General features: G+C 40.3%; 1 protein-coding gene across 4 annotated transcripts in view; it reads right to left on the reverse strand.

Moving 5' to 3' along the window:
* MYO9A (myosin IXA) overlaps positions 1-23,543 on the reverse strand; it is a 188,761-nt gene that overhangs the window by 119,100 nt on the left and 46,118 nt on the right. For all 4 annotated transcript variants that reach the window (XM_074599687.1, XM_074599686.1, XM_074599683.1 and 1 more), the window contains exon 3: positions 3,595-3,689. In XM_074599687.1, the coding sequence (XP_074455788.1) occupies positions 3,595-3,689 (95 nt within the window). The remainder of the gene's footprint in view (positions 1-3,594; positions 3,690-23,543) is intronic.

Below are 23,543 nucleotides of genomic sequence, written 5' to 3' on the forward strand. Positions count from 1 at the left end.
AGTCTCCAAATCACCATTCCCTCTTCCAGAGGAGCCACTTCTCGACAAAAACTCAGGCTATTAACTTGTGGCTACAGTCAGAAAATAAACAATTGCAAAAGCTCCTTATTGGAGTTTACATTTTATCCTAAGAGCCTCCACAATAAACATGTTTGATTTACATACTAAATACTTTTTTCAAGCTTGTCGAGCTAAAACAAGCTTCGACAGGTTTTTTCTTCCAAACAATACTAACCAGTAATGATAGGGATTTAGAAACCGGAGTTAGAATTGGCAATTTTGATGATGTAGCCGTGCTTTTCCAGCTACAGACGCCCAGTGACGTGGCACCGACATGAGCAGCCATGTCTGAAGCGGGAAACCCAATGAACCTTGGGCATGGGAGGATGCGGAGGTGACTCTACACTTGCTTCTCCACCATAGTCTCCAGCTGGGGAAGACAGAGCTATTTATTACTCGCATCTCAGTAATTGTCCCCTTTTTTCACTAAAAAATAATATGAAATAAATCATTTGGATGTGCTGCAGAGGTTTTGTGACAACTCTTAGGAGACACTACTGGAAATGGCATATCCAGCCCCCTATGGGATGATCCTGCTGGATAGGAGGAGTAAAGAAAGACAAAGAGCGAAGCAGTGTTATTCCTCTGTATGATGTGCACCAAAAAGGTTAACTCTTGTTCATTCCCTGCAAGGAGGCTGAGAACAGTCTATGGATGTTCCTCACCAATAGGCTTTTTTTGTATCCCCATTTTAACCTGAAACCAACTTCTCCTTCCCAAGCCATTCCATAAATTCACTGCAGGCTCAGTGACGAGATGAGCGAAAAAGGAATCAGACTGTCCCAGATCCCACTCCCAGCCCTGGGGAGCTGCTGTACAACAACCTGCATCACCTCCACCCCCCTTGACTTTTCATCCCTTCCCCTGTGTTTTCTGCTCTTCTTATAGACCCCCCCCAAAAATAAAATCACTCTCATGCAGTAATTGAGGTTGGAAAGGTCTTCTAGAGGTCATCTGGTCCAAACCACTATTTAAATCAGGGCAAATTATTTGACGTTTATTTTTATTTTTTAATCTTTTTTTGTAGACGCAAGTAAAATGCTGGTTTTGGTTAAGATACTCTTTGCTTAGTGCAAAGGTCTTAACAAAAACATGTCCCAGGAAGAACATACATTCCCCCTTGTATTAGGATAGTGAAAATGAAAACCAATTTAAATATAAAAAAGCAGACATCTCCAAATGTTTTCTTTTTATTTACTGTTGTCAATTATGCCAAAACTACCTTTAAGAGTAAAGAAAAGCAGTTCTAAGAACATGATTTCGTGTGAAATACTCATTTAAGCATGCAACAGAGCCTGTACTTAGCGTCCTAGGTAACATCTGAAATCTGAGCCTGAATTTCATACACAAATATCAACATGCAAAACACCCAAGCACAGCATGTCTGAAAGCGCCAACTCATGGTATTTGAGATACAGCCTCATGCCATCGCACAGATTTACCACCGTACCAGCGCCCTGGTGCTTTTAATTAAAACGTCTCCTAGCTGGCTCTTCTGCAATTTTATGGAGCGTGTCAGATGTTGAGGCTTTTGATCATCTTACGAGGACTGAACAGGTTGCAAAGACCTTCCTCCAGAACTCGCTTATCATCGAACAGGACATAATAAATTCATAAAGCCTTATGGGAACGCACTTAACTGTAGCCATTGCTCATGCTCCATCAATTTTCAAGACATCTTCAAAGACTTCATTTCATGGGGCGGGGTTGGCTGCTACTAAATCTCTTGGCTATTACATCTCTTAAGTTTAAATTCGCTTCAAGTTTGGAGTCATTATATTCATAGGGTTTGTAACCAAATATCCAACTGCTATTTTCAACCTCTGAACAGAGCAAAATTCTGATTCGGGGCTGCAAATGACAGTTATATTAACAAAACAAATACTATGCAGAATACCAGGTGATAGCCAAGTCGGGCAGTGCTTAAAATCTATGCTAAGTTTTTAATAAAATAAAAATACTTGTGATCTTCTTCATAAGACTATGGAAAAAAATTGTGGTCATGTATGCCAGGAACAGCTCACAGGGTTTTTTTTTTTAAATGTAGTTTTTTATTTTCATTGGGGCAGCACTGCAAGCTTATAGCAAAGAACATAGAACAAAGATAGTCACATCACACCACACAACCAAAGACCAAGAAAGTGCTTTTTTTTTTTTTAAAAGAAGAGAGAAAATTCCTCTGATTTTATGAGCTAGAGTACATGAATACAATGTTACTTGCACCTGTCTGCCAAGTATAAATAGAGGCCACTTCCACAGAGCTGACATAGCTTGCCAAGATAATACATTGTTAAGGCGTCTCTTGGATTGTTACCCTCTATTTCAGTAGATATTAAAAAAAAATAATTGAGCCTTATTCTTGTAAGAGAACTGTTCACCAGAATTCAAGAAGACAAAAAAAAAAAAAAAGAAAAAGAACATCAGATTTGACACAGGATGAAAAAAACAGCGGGAAGGTACACAGAGTACCCAAGCTCATTGGAAAAATTAATGGAAGCTATTTATGTGATACTGTTCTGCTGGAAAATAAAAAAGAAAAAAATTTGAAAGCCATTCTCTAAAATAACAACGAAGTCCCAGCAAGAGGTCTCTTAGCTAGCTGCAGAAATTATACAACCCCTGGAATGCCACTTCTACTCTCCGTTTTTCCAACTGAGTTAATTAACCTGGACAAAAAGCAGAGTTAAGGAAGCCTTGCTCATTTAGAGCTAGCTGCAGTCACTTTGCAATGACCTGACGCTGTGTAAATTGTCTAAAGCCAAAGAGAAAACCGGAGACAGGGGAGCCCACCCAGAAGGTTTCATCCATAGGCTTCCAACCATGGAGCACTTCTGGTGCAGCCCTCGCCAGGAGCAGGAAGGTTGCAGTCACAGCTGTATGGCTCACGAGCTCCGGGAGCAGAAGAGATGCTCAAATAGACTGCAGAGAACCACAATAGAGACAAGCATCTCCTTGCAAAGGTCCACGGAAAAAAGGTGGCCCTAACTGGCTTGAAGAGACACTTCAGGGTAGAGACAGAAGCATATGGGGAATTAGAGAGCGATCAAGAGGAATCTGGCTCCAGTGCCACTGTAACACCCATCAGGCAGCTGGGGATTAAACCTCCCCCTGGCTTTCTCTTCCTGAGCCTGAGCAGAGCCTCTACTTCCTATCACATGCTCCAGCCCCTAACCCATCCTAGCTAAAACCTTCCACTTTCCGGCCTTAACTGCTATCTTAAGAGGAGAAGTTCCATTTCAGCTTAATTAGAAAGTTGACATCGTGATGAAGGAGGGCTCAACTGGCTTGAAGCCAGTTCAGGTATATTCACATTTCAATATGTGGCGCAGATACGTTGTTTTTATACCAATGGATTTAGACACACTTCAAATTTGTGGGTTTTTTCCCCTCTCTATTTTGGGAAACATATTGGCCACAAAAATTAACCTTCTTTTTCACATACATCCCCCGCTCCGCCTACACCCCGAACAGCTTATTCTGGTTTCTTGTGCAGGTGAGAGTACATACAGCATCTTCAACCAGATTCCCACTTACCCTCGCACTGTGCCCGTCTCCTGATAGTTCACTTGAATAAATTTGCCGAAGCGACTGGAGTTGTTGTTATGTGCTGTTTTTGCATTTCCAAAAGCCTGTGAAAAGAGAGAGATGCCATCATTACCTTCGAAAAGCCATTGTTTTACCTTATCGAGATGCACGTCACTAACAACTCAACTATGGGGATTTTGATATCAATGTATAATTAATAAGAAGCATATGGTGAGAGTTAGTTGAATGGACTACAAAATAATACGATGAGCTTCTGGGGACCAGATTCATTTTCAATTTGGTATTCATGAAGGGCAGATAAACACTGTTTTAGAATAAAGTGTTAGCTGTACAAGAGAGATTTAATATTTGAAGTTATTATAGTCTATATTAAGGCTGTGCTTTATTCATTTAAATAAATATAAAAGTACACTGCTCCAACAAGACTCTAAATTTTAATGAGCTAGAGGAAGCTGCTTTTTAATTATATATGGAATTAGGGGAAAAAATGCTTTGAAGGCTACTCAGATGTTAGACAATGTCATATACAGCACCGGCATAACCCAGAATATTTTCAGCATTTCAGACACTGTCGTTTTGATTTGCTGCTGTTGTTTTTCCAAAATCAAAATGCTTTTAAGTCTTTATTATGCAAAGCTTTTATTAAAACCCTGCCTTATTGAGGCATCTAATACAGAAAATCATTTATTGCCATTTAAAAGAAATCTCTGAACTGAGAACTGCAGCTCAGCTTCACCAAAAACTGGTATTTTCAATTGTGCCTAAATCACTTTAATAATAATCTGGCCCACAGTGATCAAATCTGTCAAGCTGCCAGGTGCAATTAATGTTTCATTTATTAAGCCAGTTTTGATAATCGTTCACCTTTTCTTCTAAGCCAAACTTATTTAAGGTAATTATACGCAAGATGATTTCTAAGTGTTGTTTGTGTATGGACACTGAATTACAATTACAAATACATTTTTTTGCTGAGGTTTAATATCAGAGCTCAGTTCCAAGCTCCCAATAGATTTACTCCTTATCTCAGCTATTTATTAGAAAAGATTAAAAGGGCTTTACAGCTATAATCTGAAGCTTTTCAAATGACCTGTACAGATTTAACTTTGCAACTAAAAGCAAAAAATAAAGGCCAAATTAAATGAAACCTTGGCAAAAAGGCATTTGGCACCTTCAGTATCTGCATGATGAGCGCTCTCATGCCTACTTTTATCTTCCCAGGCAGATTTATTTAGCAATCTGGTTAGATTTAATGATTTAAGAGTCAAAGGAGGTTTGCTAACAGAATAACAACGTGATTTTTCTCCCCCTATTTGAATATGGGGATTTGTTTAAACTCAAGCTGTTGCATATGAATTCCCTTTAGCTGACTAAAACAAGTTCTGGGATAAGCGGAACCTGCCGAGCAAGGAGATTATACTTGAGAGATGATTTCAGACACACAGCTAAGGAACACTCCCCTACAGAGCTCCTCACACTTGTTTTCTGCTTATTTCCCCCCAAAATCCTCCCCGCACCCAGTGTCCCTCCTCTACGCCACCCCCAGGGGGGCGTCAAAGGTGCCCACACCTCCAGGTGACCACTGAAGCCCCCAAAACTGCCCTGACGACGACAATCCAGGCATCCTCTCCCCAAAAACAGACATTTTGGCATTAAAAGATGGGATGCTATTTAATATTTCCAAAGGATTTACTCATCCTGCTCCAGATATTTCAGCAAGCAGAGGCACAGCAAGAAGCTCAGAAGCAGAATACGTTGATATTCAACGCAAGCTAACACATTGCCATATATTTATGTATTTGTCTTAAATAATATTCATTACGTTATGAATATTTCCCTGCAATAGGATCTAAGACATCATGTGAAGACAAGAAGATAAATTTTCTATATACCTAGTTATTGCTGTTCACTTGAGAAGAAACGAGCCAGCAGCAATATGAAGTCCAACAGACTATATGGAATCAGCCTACTTTAATCACCTTTTCATAAAATTTAATAAAGAATTTAAGCAGAAAACAAAAGGATTTTCTGGTTTGGTTCCCTGCGCTTATTCCTTAAGTAATAGCTCATGGAGAGAAATAAGGTCTATTTATTAGGATTTCTTCGGGAAGAGCCTCACCCAGAAATAAATCTTTTTTTATTCTGTAACAAGGAACATTTAGAGTCAGGAGAAAGCATTTCAAATCTAGGAGTGGGGAACTGCAAGAGACCTCTCTTTTTGATGAGCTTTTTTCTGCGTTAACATGCCAGACCACGTTATATTTTATAACCCAAACGCCTACAGAAATCATAACCCATAATATGCCTCTTTCATGCATTTTTCTTTATTGCTGATGTAAATGAGAAAGCTCCTTGGATCACGTCTTGTTAAAATTTCAGGCTGACTATGGCAAAGGCACGTTGGGGAAGGGCCAACAAGTAGCTAAAGAAATGCCTGATGTTTAACTTGAGACAACTTAATACATTTTTGTTTGGTTTAATCACCGTGTTTCTTTAAAAGAACTATTGGGCTATAAAAAAAAAGTGCTATTAATTCAATTTATGCATGCCTAATCTATATATACTTGAACAGGACATCACGTCTTTCTGCAACCAAGGCATAATATAATAGTTCAGCCTCGAAAAACACAAAATGAGCTACAACTACTTCCCTAAAACAAATTATCATCTGTTAATATTATTTCCCTTTACTAACTCATTGATTCGAAGCTGCCGAGCAGCTCAACGGACAAAACTCCGTAACAGCATTCCTAAAATTCTCGGGGAGACCAAAGCTTTTACTGGCCGGGGCTCAACATTTCGAAGGAAACAAAATTCAATCCATTCCTCTGTCGGAGCCGAGCATCCCTCTGGACCCGGCGCTGGTGAGTCAACGGAGGAACGAGCAGCTCCATTCCTCCTGCCTCCTACCACCCTCCTGCACAAAGAGATGCTTATCGTGGACTGCAGGGAAAAGAAGAATAATTAACAGTTTCGTGGCCAAATACTTCACACGTTCCTCCTTGCCTGAGCCCAAAGGTTCATGGTCTCTTTATTTTGGACTGAATATTAATGCAATCTGGATTAATGACAAATAACAGATGGAATAAGTGTTATTTTAATGTCTTTCCTGAAATAAGGTTATTTCCCAAACCCTTGCAGCTAGGAAAACACCGCAGTGACTTGTCCTCATATGACAATGGCGATAAAATGCTGTTATATAGATAATAGAGAAGAGTGTAATTGAATGTCATTCCTATATAGAGTAATAGCCACATGCCCTGTAGAATAACAGCTTCTGCAGGGAAAGCGCTAGCGGAAGTACGTGACTTCTCTGGTGCGTTTAAGGTCCCCCCAGTCCTTCTCAAATAAGCCTACAGCAATCATCCTTAGCGAGAAAAATAAATATATAATTTTATTTTTTCTATATAGAAAGACAAAAGTATTAATAGACAAAGAGTTTTTAAATGGTTGATCGTCTACTTAAAATGTAAATTTATTTTTTTTAGAAAGCTGTACCATGAATATGCGAGAAGAAAAGCAAGCCAACTGTTTAAATCTCAATACAGGCTATTCCACCGTGGAATCGTTATATTAACAGTTATATTCCATCACGGGGCACTGAAGGGACTGGGAGCAAAATTCAGTCATGCTCATTTATGCTAGGGACAAGAAATAGGTTAATGTCAGACAAGAGGCTGCTGGAAGACTCATATTCCCTGGTTTACTGTGAATTTTGGAATTCATGAATCAAATGCATTCATAAAGTATGAATGACTTGTAACTGTATAAGCAAGGTGGAAACTCAAAGCATCAGCCAGCAGTATAGCAGCCAGGGCAATAAAACTTATGCAGCTAACGAGAATATTTGTGAATTAAAATATTTGCCTATATAGGTGCTGGTAAAGGACAAGAGGGGTGCAGAGTCCACACGATGCCTAAAGAGCCCAAGCACTAATGCCCGGGGACTGCAGGCGTCACCTATAGCTTCTGGGAGAGAAGCCCAGTGTATGCTTCCACAAAGAGTGGCACCTTTAAACATCACCTGTAATTTAGTTCCAGATTTGAAGGCAAATTTTCCCAATATTCTGTACATTATGCTTGCAAAAAATAGTAATTCACAAATATCTTTATTCCAAAAGAAGAAAGGACACAGGAAAAAAAAAATAGCATATTGAAAATTTGTAATTTAATGTCTTTTTTTCTGTGACCAGGGCATTCATTGGCTTTTTAAGTTATTCTCTGTAGTTACAAATTCCTTTCTGCATCTTGAAACATAAATAGCTGGATGATAAAGATCATTTTCGCTTGTTTTCATTCAACCTGCAACCAAGCTCCCAGCACTCTTCTTGTCCTCTTATATTGCTTTTTAGCAGAAATATATTGAGTTATGGCCAGAACATAAAATGCATCTAGACTACTTAAACTAGAGCCTTGCTAAATCCCTTCTCATTATTGTTCCTGCTCTGGGAAATACTTCTTTTAAATCTGCAGCTCACCGCCCAATAAAACCTATCAACCTGAATTGCGCTGCTAAAACCATACCACTTTGACGTATCACCCCCACCTTTTGGTTTCCATCAGGAGCCCCAAAAGCCACCTCTGTGCAGCAGAGACCACAACACCTAAATAAGTACCAAAGCCAAAAAGTATGAGCTACAATTTGAATTCTTGCAAAGTAAAATAGCATTTACGTGAATCCTCCAAGACGCTGTTCTGCGTGGCCAAGCGATAATAGTGAATATCTCGTTTACAGCAATTAAATAGGAGTTCAAGTGCTGACACTTTGTTCTTTAATTCTCTTGGTTGTGGCGAGGTGTTCCATGCTGCATAATGAAACCATCGACGCTTTTACAGTAAAAAGCAAAAACCACGATGTATTTATAGCATTCGTGCTGCGATGTTTGAGCAGAGCTCTCACCAAAAATGACCCACAACGCTGAACTGCCAAATACTGACCTTTAAAATCTTTTAAAGCTTTCTCTTTTGTTATTCTTTTCTTCAACGGGCCACTGAAGCACATTGCAGAGCCAAAACCCAATTTTCCATTGCAAACCACAAAGGTGACAAAGCAGTTTAAACACAAGGTCTAATAATAAATACAAAATAAATAAATACCTTTCCCCCCCCCCCCAGTTACAAACTGATAATGTTTTTCTCCAACTTTTTAGAAAAAAATTTCTCCTGGCTACTGGCAGGAGTAAAAGGCTTTGAATGGCAAATAGGAGTTTGAAAAGACCACATACACAACATATATATTTAAAATCTCCCCATCTCTCATATCAGGATTTATACACAACTTCGACTGATTCACAACCCATTTTAAGGTATTGCCTCTCAATGCATCCCCCCATGGCATCTCCTGGTTGGCAATACCTACAGCACACGGAAGGTTGTGTGAAATAAAACAACTCGGTAACTTTGAAAGAAAGTATTTGTGAAGTTCCAGCTGCTGTACCACAAGAAGAAAAAAAAAATAAATACTAATACTAGATCTATGTTTTCCTTTCTTGCAATACAAGTCCGTTGCAGGTGGTAGAAGAAATGAAAAACACTCCAACCTCTACAAGGCCTGCAGCAGCTGGCTCTTCAAAGGTGCCGGTCATTTGATCCATGGTGGGAATCCAACTCCCATCGAGCCAAGAAAGAACAACTGTTCTAAGACAAGGCCCTGAGCCCACTTGACCTGCTTTGAGCATGGATGGACCAGATGTCCTTTGAAGGTCCTTACCAACCTCAATTATTCTCCAGTTTTCAAGTACCCAGCCATCTTGCTATTCTGGCATGGAGAGACCAGGGACACGACAGTCATGTCTCAACATATTGCCTAGAACAAAATCTTTGATAGCAAAGCACAGCAGAACATCTCTTTGGTGGTGTTTGCTTTCTGTAGTTTCCTAGGTCTGTTCAGCCTGGAGAAGAGAAGACTGAGAGGATATCTTCATCAATGCTCATCAATATCTCAAGGGCAGGTGGCAAGAGGATGGGGCCAGACTTGTCAGTGTTGGCCAGTGACAGGACATGGGGCAATGGGCACAAACTGGAACACAGGAAATTCCATCTCAACATGAGGAAAAACTTCTTTCCTTTGAGGGTGCCAGAGCACTGGAACAGACTGTCCAGAGGCCATGGAGTCTCCATCTCTGGAGACATTCCAAACCCGCCTGGCTGTGTTCCTGTCCAACCTGATCTGGGTGACCCTGCTTTGGCAGGGGGTTGGACTAGATGATCTCCAAAGGTCTCTTCCAACTTTTTTGCTTACAAGCTTCTCAAAACTGTGTCGTTTTCTGTTTCTTCCCATAAAATTAGTAATGCAATTTTTTTAAGCTGGCACAACAACCAAAAGATGCAACATTGTCCTCTCCTTGCTTTTCATTCCCCCATCAAAGAACCTTTCACGTACAAGACCTGCAAATAATTTCAGACGGGGAAAGTCACCTGGGAAGTGACTAATGGATAAAGACACCTGGGAAGTGCTGACGAGACCCTTCCTCTCCCTCATGTCCATATGGACCTTGTGGAGAACAGGTCCATATGGACAGGCTTGTAAAGACTGCCCGAAGGTCCAAAACCATATTTAAGGTGTCTCCTTGCTCCAAACAAATGTTCAATTTGTTGTATTTATGAAGGCTAAAACACTCTTCATCCAGCTGTCAATGACAGCGCACCCTTCACTACACAAAATTAAACTCAGCCGTATTCTTTCAACATAAGGCACATCAAATACATCATTTCAAATTACAGTTACTGAATGGCAGCCAAGCGAGTTCTACCGTATTAACGGACACCCCTTCTTGCAGTTTAACTTAAGTGTAAAATACTACTCTCATGATACAGGCTATGAAATGCCTTTTTTTTTTTTTTTGTTATAGATCATTTGTGCCAACTAGAAATGCCCTATCATTGCAAAACATTTGCACTAAACGTACCTGGCCACAGCAAAACTGAGACTGCTCAAGGACAGCAATTCCCCCATCTACCGAATCAGGTCACCATCCTGGGACAGAGCAATTAATCAACGAACCTTTTGCAGCAATTAGTTTTAAAATACAGGGTCAGTTAAGACAGCTTGTCTTTGTGCTGCCTAATTCAAATATGGGAGAAAATGACTTTTAATGGGAGAGCGCTGATTTAGAGAAGGTTTTGGGGTCAATTTAACTGAATAAAAGAAGCGGCAGTGTACATAATGGAAATATCAGGGCATCATCAAACATAGGGTAAGATACCCTTGATAAAGTACTATAAAAGTCATTACAACACACACTTTTTTGGGAAATTTAAAGCTCTGCTGATGCAGATGCTCTATCAGCTACTTAAGAAATAGGATTTAGCATCTGCATTCCCGGCAAACGCCTCAACATTGGCAGAATAGTCCTCCTTTTCCCACACTTAAGCATGGGATCAGCTCATTTCAGCTTCTTCATTTTAAGCAATGCTCTGGAAAAAAAAGGAATTACCGTGTAACCACGATGCAACAAAATAAAACCCCAAAACCAAACCAAAGCCTCCTACTTGAGTCCCCTTCCCGAAGTTTTCTTATGCAAGTGCCGTAACAGGAAAAAAAAAACAAACTAAGCTGGCAGTTGGTCATTGGCAAATGCCAGTATGGATGGATCCTGGAGGCAGAGGCTGCCATATCCATAAAGTCTGGCTCACATCCCTCGGTGTTCTGCTCATACATTTATTTATTTTTTATACATAGGGTGGACGGCTCTGGGAAGAGCAGCCAAACACAGGTGTTTTCCAGCAAGCTCGCCCACATCAGCCAGCTAATATTTGGGTGGAAAAAAAATCTTCAGCCCGGATTCAGCTTTGGATTCACAGAAGTATCCCACAATGAAGGGGGGTATCTTGGCGTTATTATGAGGGTCTCTCCAACCCAGGGGATGCTTACAGCTCCCAACATTTATATTCCGCAGCCAAAGATTTATGACTTCAGGTGCAGATAGCAAGTGTCTGACAGGTCCCAGGTCTGAGCAAAACCTCCTTAATCGGTGCTTCAAATGTTTTTTTTCACACCGATAGAGATATAAAATAATCACAGAGCCATAAAATGACCAGTTGAAAACAAGTCATGGCTTAAGGAGGAGACATTATACTCCTCCAGTAGGCAATACAAGTGCCATAAACAAGTACTACAGCAGAAACAAAACTGCACTAATAGAATATTGACAGATAAAACCCCCTTAATATATAAAGTGACTATCAAATAGATTATGCTATATATTACAGCATTGAGTCATAGCACAATTTCCCCACCTTACATAATCCATTTCTACAGAGCTAGATAAAGTACAGCGACGCATCACAAACAGCTGATGCCACAATTAAAACTTCTCTGTAATTGCTAGAAATAACCTCACAGTGTGGCAGGACCACAGCTGATTTCCTTCACTTTAAAAAAAAAAAAAGTATTATTGCAAATAATGCAGCAGCTCACGTCCCTTGAGCCAAGGAAAAGAGGACATACACGGCACGAGGACTGCCCTTTTTACCAAGGTTGAGGGTTTTGAGTCTCCAAAGCTGTTGACCACTTGTGTCTTGCCTGCTGTGAAGCCACTACTAAAGAAAATATAACTTCTCCACTTCCAAAACCAGAAAAATATCCACGTGTTTCAGTGCTCTGCAGAAGATGGGGGAGAATTGCTGCCTCCAAAGTAACTCCCGCAGCTTTTTAATGTGTCAAGCATTAGAGAGACCCTGTGGAAAGGCAGTCCTAACCATGGCTTCACATACTTCCTAAAGTAACATGGTTCAGATCTTTTTGGCCAGAAGCACATTGTCTTGGAAGCGCTGATGTTTCAAATGGTACAACCCACAACACCCCAAACAACATCCCAAACCAAGCACTAGTTTTTAAGACATGATTTCATTATGCAAAACCATCCATGCAGGAGACTACGTTAGGACAACATTGTAGGACAGTATGTTTTGCCATACGCAAGCACTTATCTCCATTGTCACTTTTTGACGGCTCTAGTAGCACTCAGCAGCTCTCACTGAAACTGTGACTCACTCACACTAAGAGCTGGTGATGACACGTTGGTATTGCCAACGGCCTACCCGAGCCCAGCCTGCGGTTCTTGCTGCAACACTGCTTGCTTTGGGTGGTGGAACCGTGGACCTTCAGCCTGAGGACAGGTCTGGAAACCATCCTCAAAGTTTGGGGAGGTATTCTTGAAGACAAGCATCTTCAACAAAACGCCAGCCTCCGTTGGAGCCCAGAGCTGCTGCCTAGCATAGAAGTGAAACATCGCCCATCGCCAAGAGTCTCATCCCTTGGAGAGGCATCTCCACCAGCTTCCATCCCCTCTGCACCAAGCATCAGCCTCTAAATTAGGCAGAGGCATCTGGTCTGGTGTACAACCCTTGGACGCCCTCCAGCCCCAGAGAAGGCCTCTCGAAGTCCCTTCAAAACCCTATCTTTTTCCTTTTTTTTTTTAGTATAATGATTCTACATGGAGCCATAAATGTTTAGAAACAAAGTTTCAACTTCCCACTGCATACTTGGATAACCCAAAAAATGCTAAAAAAATTGAAACATTCTCTGCTCTGGGCCAGATACAAGTTTTCCTGCAGTTTGTCACCAAAATCAATGCCACAAACCAAAAGACAGGAGAAAGTGTCCCTACCGAAACGCCTCCCATCTGGAACCTCTTAGCAGAGGCCGGGAGCTCTCATGTATATTTTACACACGTATTTTTTCCTGCTTTTCCCAAGAGAAATATGTGTAATGAAGAAAAACAAAAACATGTTAGCAGCAACAAAAACATACCACTGTAATATGAGACCCATCTTGGCTTCTGACTGTGTTATCCTTCCTCTTAGACCTCAGCTACTTTCTGCTAGTTACAGACAAAAAAATAATACATGCCCTCCTCTCTGAAAAAAAAAAAAAATACTGTCAGACCTCTGCCATTAAATCAACAGAATAAAACCCATATGTGTTTTGTGCCACATAAAATATCACACGAGTAAGGACAAGGTTAAACGTGAACATACACGTCTCCAGCTCGTCCCTGCTTTTCTGTGGGATTACATAAATAATCTGCAACTCTTCTTGATGCAATTCCAAAGTTTCAAGCGCTATCAAACTGCAGTACCTAATTTCCATGCATTGTACGCAGTTAAGATTATTCGCTTGCATCGTAGCAATTTTCCAGCGCTTGTGACCTTTCAGTAGCCATGGGCAGCTTCGGACACCCGATTGATCCATAAAAATATCTTTTTCCCCTTTTTAGCACAGGCAAAATGGTGAAATTGGAGCTTAAAAATGCTTATTACTAAGTACTGGGGATGGACCACGACACCTGCAGGGGCCAGACCAATGGGTAGCACTGAAAAAAAAAGAATTATCTCGTTGGCGGAAGCGTAGCCTTGAAAAAAATAATTATCTTATCAGTGACCATAATACTTGATAAGTGCCAGGAAAAACAACAGTTGGCACTGATTATTTTTAGGAAGCAAAAGAGAATTCTCATAAACCGATGTATTCCTATCAGGCACTTGTCTTCGGAGAGGATACAACTGCTTAAATGGACAATTTCAGCTGTTTGGTAAAGCAAAATAGGACTATTTAAGAGGTGCCACTCGTCACCTTTCTGAAAGTATTAAATGTGGGTATTGTTGAGGTCATGATGGAGAGGATTTCTATAAACTGAAAAAGGTTACTAAGCTGGGGGTAAACACGACACCACAGCATCCGCTATCTGTGGAGAAAGGAACAGCTGCAAAGCGAGCGCAGAACAGCCGATGCCCCATGGCACAAGACGGGCACAGCCTCGTAATTCAGTTTGTCATGCAAGAGGTCCCCCAGCAGAGAACGAGTTGTCACTTCAAAGCCCACCCTGACAAAATCACCTTATTTAGCTTTGCACAGTATTCTTCACTACTGCCAAGGCTAATATTTCTGAGAATAGTCTTTGAGATTTTTGGGATTTTTTTTTTTTCAGATTCCAACAAAAAAGAAAGCCCTGAATTAATAAAATTAAGGGAAACATGGTGAGATTTTGTACCCCAACATTCCATGCAGCAAAAAGTACTGTGCAAAATCAACACAGATATTTTTCTGTCATCCACCTTTTCCTAACACAGCTTCGCAAAATGCCAAGCAGTTGGGATGGTGTGTTGGGAGCATGTTCCCCTGCTTTTTGGAAAGGGCAGGAGTCAATCCAAGCCCACCCGTGGTGCGCCCCTGCAGACATCCTGGCTGGTGTGCTGAGGATGCAGATCCCTTGCTGTTCCATTTCCCCCTGTGAAGATGAGCAGCAGCTCTTCACCATCCACCTCGGCCAAGCAAGAGACATCATGAAGGAGAGACTCAAGTTTCTTCACTCTATTCAATTTTTTCATGTATGTATTAAGAAATGTATCTTGAGGCCGTATCTTCCATTAATGGGCAGGATTTTTAACAACACTTCCAAGTATTAATTTTTATGGCAGCTGTACATATACAATATTGCTGCAAAACTTCAAGTACTCAGACACCAAGGAGCAAAAAGCCTGCGCAAACCACACACTTTGCATCAGAGATTTGACCCAAAACACAGAAAGCTAGAGAAGGAACGCAGTCCCAATTTTTAGAGCAGCATCCGAGAGCCATTGAACCTCTTTTGGGGATCCCCCTCCATTAGTTGCGACACGTCTTCCAAATTTCACAGCAAATGAAGCCGGGGTTCTCCCAGATGTGAGCTCATTTTACTGCGTGAACGAGCCCATCCCCAGAGCTCCACCCAGCAGGGAGGAGGGAAGAGGATGCTGTGCTGCTGACGATGCCTAAAAAGTGCAAATTAAGTCTCTAAAGGCATTTAATAGCATTTAACTTTACAATCTCTTTAGCCTTTGTACATAATGTTTTGGGGAACACCAACTTTTCAAACTTTTTTGCTTTTTAGAAGAATAGAGCAAACACAACAATAAGGTGTATGTGCAGTACTGCATTTAAGTTACAAGATACTCAGAAAAAAAGTGTGTAATGGATGGACAGATGGTGCTCTGCTCAGAATAAATGAGCGATGTGCCTCTGTTTGCTGCACTGGGAATCATGGATGAATAATCCACGCTACGACACTCTACAGATGATAGCAGGAAAAATACAGAAGGTACACCCAGAAAATTCACAGGGGCATTGCATGCTGGAGCAAATAGTAAGGACAGACTTTATTTTCCAATTAATTTCATGTGAATAAGCAATCCTTCTTCCAAAGTCGACTTCCTTAGAGTACATGTTCATGAAATTCTTCCTCTTCTGTTTTCCTGAAGACAGGTACTGTACGACTAGGGTTTTTTAACACCTTTTCTGTTAATTCCGTTTGCTTACGACTCTGCAGATATTCACCTGACATGCTCCCTCTCCATCGCCATATCATTAAACGAAGGGTGTACAACCTCCCTTGCAGAAACATGCAAGCTCTACAACAGTAATGTCTAGGCCAGCTTTTCTTCTTTCAAGCTTGGAGGAATCACTACAGAGTGCTTAAACCTTTTGGTAATTCTTCTGTAACTGAATATATCGTAAATAAATGACATCTACAGCCTGACGCTGGCATTATATTAGCTGTGATGGGATAAAGATAGAGGCAAGACAAATTTTGTAGACAGATGAAACATTATCTTTAACCAGACTAACTGGAATAGCTGGAAAACCCAACAAGCTTTCGAGTACACAAGTCTGAGACAAACTGCAGAGCTCAAGTACAAATTCAGAGTATTTTTTCTGAATTGAGCAAGATATTCATCAATTTAACCCAATGGAAGAAAAGGATCTTGGAACCAGGGGACCACAGGGATGCGAAAAACAAAGGACAAAAACAAGCACTCCCTGTGCTGAGCAGCAATATATAATTTATAACTTACATAAAAACATGTTTTCATCTATTCTTTGGAAGCGGGTTGTGACTTAACACCCAGCAACACATCAGAATAAAGATCAGACAATTACTAATTACGCTTGGTTTGTAAAAACAAACCAAGAACCATCACTTGGAAGGAAAGGAGCTGACGGCACTCCTGCACTCACTCCCAGAGAGGGGAAGGACCATGGGAGCATCCCTCCCTGCAGGACCCAGGGCAGAAGACCGAGGCCCAAAGACACAAGCCCAGCTCCGCAGCCACCGCCCATACCACTCTTGCATGACAGAGCTTCCAGAGGGGGAACGTGACTTCATGATGTCTGATCCAAGACATAATTTTTGTGCTCTCAAGAAAGAACATGAGACAAAAAGCACTATATGTTTTGATGTCTTGGATCTCCCTTCAATTAAGGCAGAACTACAGAGATAATGGTTTATTTGATTTTAATCAAACTGAGTGGAGCGTGTGTATGTGGAGGTATCAGTCTTAGCAGGGAAAAAAAGGCTGGAGGGTATCTTAGATCCAGGTCTCACTTTCTTATCCACTTCCAAAACCTTTACTCTGTACACAGAGCTACAAAGTTACCGCTGACAGACAGCAATCTGTTTGTTCTCATTACATACCACCCAAACCTGAACCCAATGAGAACACCAAGGAGATGACCGCTCATCAAGCGGTCACAGCATAGTCATCACACAGTCAAAATGTCTCGGCAGGCATCGCTTGGAGCAGTTTGGAAAGATTTTACAGGGGTAGAGTTGGAGGATATCTCCCTTAAATATTAAAGAATATGTTATCCTGAAAGCAGGGTTAAAGCACGGAGCCCAGCCACTCTGTTTCCATTTGGGATGATGTGAATTTATTTATTTTTTTTTCTTAAGCTGCTTATTATTCTCTTTCCTTTTTGCATAAAAAGATGCACGCAGGATGTAGCAGAAATTGCTGGAGCGCATCTATTTATCCTGAACAGGAAAGATGGGGACACTGCTTCTGCTCGCTCACTCAAAGCAGCTTTATAAAATCCCAATCAAAAATACCATTAGTGGTAGCTAAAGAGGGGTTTGTTTGCATCTTTAAAGAGAGGGTATAAAATGTATTTCTTTATTGACTTTAATCAGCAAGTAAAATACTATGTTAAAAAATTAAACTCGTGAAAACAGCTTTTCTTCTCTAACTAGCTTTGCCTGCAGTTCAGGAGGAGGAGGAGGGATGGAAAAAGGAAGCTAAGAAATGGACAAAAAGGAAAAATACAGAAAGAAACCTTTCTTTCTCTTGCTGAGCCTCATCCAATTGTTTATAACTCCCGAAGAGAACAGCAGCACTATTGTCCTACCTCGTGCTGGCCGGATTTCAGCAGGAAGGCTTTGGTCACCCAGCCTCCGGCATCCGATACGCGAGGCTATTATCCTGGTCATGCCTCCTTTTTTCTGCCATTTCTTCCCCGTCTCTCCCCTTGGATGACATCCAGGCAGATGGGCTACTGGAAATTCATCAGCTGTCTAGTCTAAAGTCACTATGATAACTAAAACCCAGGTGGAAATTGAAACAAGGATGTAAGAAAAAAAATCGCACTCTATCAGGGACTGTACAAAAAAAGGGAAAAAAAAAGGATGGAACTGGTGCTAAGGAGCTCCAAAAAGCAAAGTCTGAAGAAAAGCAAAGCTGAGCATCAACACCCATCTAGACTGCTGCTCCCTGGGACACGTGGCACAAATACATGGGGGACCCTACTCCCAACTGGATCAAGATCCTGAACCAGCTTGAAAATATAGGATATAAGAGGTTTGGGGATTAATACTACACCTGCAATACTTCCAGTACTACTTTAGAAAAGAAATGCATCAAAGATAAAAATAAAATACCTCTGTAATTAATTTGAAAACGCTGTCAGCAATCACAAGTGCCCTATCCCAATCATGCATCCTTGTCCTTGCTCCTATGCAAAATGAATGGATCTGGCAGTAGGGGCTGAAGTCAAATCAAATGTGGTTTGAATCAAGTCAAATAAATAGAAATATAGTGTTTTCACTCAAAGCATAGAACTTACTATTAAGTTCAAACCTATTTTACTTTTTGAATTGCCAGCTGAAAGCTAGAAACTTAATTAAACTCTTTGGAAAAATTAGCACTTAAGATCTTTCGACGTGATAACCATAAAGCAATTTAAAAATTACAACCATTAAATTCAAAATGAAAACTTATGGCTCCCACAGACTTCAATATTTGCTCACACAGATCTTTTATGCCTTAATAAACTAGCAGGTAAGACGACCTAGTTATTCAAAAAGCTGCTTCTCCCAGCTACATTTCTCTTGCCGAACAGACAGGACTAATACAGAAAGCCTGGAATATTCTCTTTCCTCATAATTATACCTTAACGAAGCTTTCACAGCCACAAAAAGCCAGCAAGGGCAGGAACAGCAGATCTAATGATCCGCGAGAGTTTTGAGGCATAAATGGAAAAAAAAAATTACTAAATATTCCTCGAGTGCCTGACTGCTCAGGTCAATACTACTCGCAGCAAGACAAATACCCCATTTGCACGCCGCCGAGCGCTCACTAAGAGCTTATGGACTTCTTTAAAAGCCCGACGATCAATAAAGTGCAATTTAAAAACTTCGTCAAGGGGGGCTATTAATGTGATGTAGATTAAGCAGACGCTGACCCATGCTACCTCTAAACTTTAAAATTAGCCTAAATGACAACCATAATCAGACTTACGAGGGGCAGATGCAAAGAAAATAATATATTTTATTATAGATTTATATATCTCATGTGTATGTATTATATATTTATATATCCTATATTATATTTTTATATTAGTATATCTTGTATATATTACATTTATTTTATGAGATCTCACATATATTTATTTTATATCAATATATCTCATATTTGACAATTTAGGAAACGCATCTTTGCTGGGGGCTAACACGAAGCAGATATTGCTGCAGGTTTAACCCTCGCGCAAAGGCGGCCGGTCCTGCCACAACATGGCTGTTCTGAGCAGCAGCATCGCCTCCGTGCTCCAGCGCCCTGCCGAGACCTCAGCTGGGGGATGCACCCCAATCCAGAGTAACCTCAACTCGTGTTATTTATCATTTCAGACCCTTGTAAGGAAAAACGCGGCTCTGCGACTTCATTAAACTGTAATTGCGTCCTCTGGCTGATGATGTGTTTGCCCCTGCAAGCCAGCGTCCTCTCTGTCAACAACCCAGGCAGATAAATTTAATTAATAACCCCACTTGAAAACCAGACAAACATCAATATGTTGGGTTTTTTTTAAAGCGTTAGGTTTTCTCCCAGTTTTATTGAAGTTATTTGGCTTTCCTGTAGCAGATGAAAACCAGATGTTATAGAGAGGGACGGGCTGCACGAGCCAGAAGGAAAAACCAAGGCAGCAACAGGCAGGTCGCACCCATTCATTACCCATATATTTCCCTTCTGCCACGAGGCTATTTATATTGCATCTCTATTATTACAAATATTATAATTGTGATGTAATTCCAGAAACCGCAGTTTTCTCCTTCGCAGCCCAAAGTAGAAAGCAGCACGCGAGTTGAAAGTTTCTTTGTGCTGCATAAGCGCTTTGGGAAGCTTTGCTCCCATCTTGCTGCATTCATGCCAATATTATGGTTTATAATCCCCCCCTGAAGCAGCCCAAGCCCAGGATTAATCCAGGCTTAGCGGCTCTTGGATGCCCGCTCATTATACTGAGAAAATTAAAAAAGAAAAGGAGTTTGTGTACATGCACACAAAGCATTTTAGGAAGTATCACTATGTGTATCACTGGCAAAAAAAACTTGCTTCCTCGTTTAGGTGATTTGCAGCACAAGTGGAGAAGCAGGACTGAAGTTATTTATCATTTCAAGCAAAAAGAAGGAGTAAAAGTAAATTATGGGTGATTTAAGAACTGACTGGCCATATGCATGGGCGACTGAAATAGCAGATGACCTACCTTGTTGAATTTTTAGACATACCTCACAAGTAAGGAAAGGGCTTTGAAGGGCTTTGCTCTCTCCATGGTATTATTTTTTTCCCCTATTTAATGCTAATCTAAAACTTCTGGCAATAGAGTATTCTGATTTAAAGCAAATGTACAGTGGCAATTAAGAGAGGATGCAAGAGCGGGTTATTCTTTGCTTCAATTTGCAGAAAAAGAAAAGGGGGAAAAATGAGCCTCCTTGTGCTCTAATTGCTACACAAAAATCACTGCCCGGTCAGTCCAGGATTGTATACGGGTGATCTACACACCAACAGCACCGCCCCGGGCGCCAGGCTGGGAATTACAGATCATCAGCCCAGTAGCGGCCAGCTGCTGTTTTGAAGGATTCACTTAAATTCCTTTAAAACCAATTTAATACATAAAATTTTAGATTAGCTTTGACATCCTTTTCAACTCCCAATTATATACATATGTACTGGAGTAGCATCCCCAGTGATCCGACGGGGCCACTCATACCCAACAAGCAATAAATAACACACCTTGCCTTTTCATGAACAGATGTACTAATTCAAATATTTGACAAATTTCCTTTGCTAACCACTCTCCAATATATTGTAATTATCCATTATGGATGTGCTTTTCCATAGCAAAAAGGGTTTACTCATATTATCACGTGTATCCTTCTGAAGCTCAAGAATTAAGTTAAAATAATGCTTTTTACAAGGAGGATGCTAAGCTTCACGCCAAGCCACAACCCAGAGAACAAAGCAGGATTTTACTTCATTAATTATTTTGGGCACCTGCAACGCAGATCTTTTTGTGTATATTATTATATTACATATATTATTATAATAGATATTATTATTAGATATATTATTGTGGACCTCTATATAACACCTGCAATGCAGATTTGTGTGTGTATATATATTATTATATTACTATTATATTGTATATATTATTATTGTAGATATTTTTATATATATTATTTTGGACTTCTATACGATACCTGCAATGCAGATTTGTGTGTGCTTATGCTCATATATGTATGTACACACACACAACCTCCCAATACTTGCAAAATACCACCACATGCTATTATACTGTTATTGTAAATCTTATATTAGAGATATATATTACTTTGGACTTCTGTGACACCTGCAATGCAGATTTGTGTGTGTATTATTGTATTAATACTATATTACATATATTATGGTAGATGATATTATAATATATATATTATTTTGGACCTCTATACAACACCTGCAATGCATTTTTGTGTGTGTATATATATTTGTATGTGTATATAAATATACATATATATACATGTATATATACATATATATATGTACACACACACACACACACAATCTCCCAATACTTGGAAAATACCAACACATGCTTTCCTCTAGCTGCAATTTGGAAAAATTAAAAATATTTACTCATTATAATTTTTCCTGGAAAGCGCATCCCGCTGGGTAGCAGGTCAGAGCGGTGCCTGCGGTTATGGCTGCTCCTCTGCTTGCCACCGCCATCGCTGCGCCTGCAATTAGCAGAGAGGCTTTTTGCAGGGTGATTGCATACATTCATCCACTTCTGATTAACAGCTCTGGGGAAAAACCACGATAGAGAGGGAACCAAGCAACCCGAAACACGAAGGCTAAAACAACAAAAAAAAAAAGCGCAACAAAATGCCAGAAAAATAGAAGTTGCAGGTTGGGTTTGGCAGCGTGCTGGGATTAGATCACCGTGAATCCCAGCTTAAATAAAGCTCCAACATGAATTTCCTGACTAAGGTAAAAAAGCCTGGCTCAAATTTATGAACGGCTGGCAAGGTTACCTCTATCCCAGAGGCCTCCAAATACCAAGAAAACTCTGGCCCAGAAATGCAGAGTTCAGCCTGATAATTCAAATACATTCCTCCGAGCATCACCGTTCCTGCAGCTGTAGCCTAGGCAATAAAGAAATAAACTCCAATGCTTCCAGCTTCACATTTTTCAGAGCCTTAAATTAAACCATAGACGTGTATTTCTAAAGCTCACAAAGTGTATTTTCGATGAAGTGGATATAAGCCCTGTAGAGAAGATTGTTTTAAGGAGGCAACCCCAAATCTTCCCCGGCTCCATTGGATGCAGCCCACGCCACCTACATTTTGCAAACAAAAAAATATGACATTTTCTACTCTTCAGGAAAATCTTCTGGATTTCCTTAACTGAAAGGTAATTCAATTTCACAGTGACATCTGTAAACTGTAAGAAGAAAACCCCAAACTGAACCCCATGCTTTCCCCACAGGATAGAGTCAGTGCTACCTTTATACCTATCAGCCTGTATTTAAGTTATTCCAAATTCAGAAAGCAGTAAAAAGATTTCACGTTATTAAAATCTGCTTGATCTCTTTTTTTTTTCCCCTCCTTCATTTTTTTTTTTCTTTTTTGTTTCTTCTCCAAGCACGTCAGATGCTTCGCTGAAGTCCTGAGAGATTAGATCTGCTCTGCTTTGGAAAGCGCTCAAGCATCAAATATTTGGGATACAGCTCCCACCCCGACCCACCACGCCAAACCTCTGCTCCCCAAACCTGCCATTTCTCCAAAAACCTTCCAATTTCCTCCATGATAAAGCAGATTAAAGTTTTAACATTTTGCCCTATCTTGGACATGAGCATTTTTATCCACATGCTTTCATTCTCCTTTGGCATCCCTCTCATGGCTCCTGGTCCAAGATTTTTCTCCCGATTAAAAACCATAAGTAATTCTGCCTATTTTGGGACAATCAGTAAATCTTTGATCCCTAACACAAAGTTGCTGCGTAGGAATCCTGTTTCTCTGTTCTTATTCCCTGCTATCAAACACGAGGATATTACACATCTGGAAAACACTGGCAAAAAAATAAAATAAGTTTTAATTGCATTAAGGCCAGAAATTGCTGAACTTTTCTTTTTTATTTTCCTTCTTTTTTTTTTTTCCTTTTTCTTTTTTTAATTAAAAGAGTCAGCCTCATCCCCAGCATTTTTGGTACACATGCCCCCTTTTCCAAGACCTGTGCTCTCCTCCTTCAAAACCTCACCTGAAAGTGGTAATGAGGGGAGGGGACAATTTTAAAAAGCATTTCTTACTCAGAAAAGGTCTTTTTTTAAAAATTATTTCTTTTTTTCCCCTCCTCAAAAT

The sequence above is a fragment of the Larus michahellis genome, chromosome 9, assembly GCF_964199755.1.
Source record: "Larus michahellis chromosome 9, bLarMic1.1, whole genome shotgun sequence".
In the NCBI taxonomy this organism is placed as follows: domain Eukaryota; kingdom Metazoa; phylum Chordata; class Aves; order Charadriiformes; family Laridae; genus Larus; species Larus michahellis.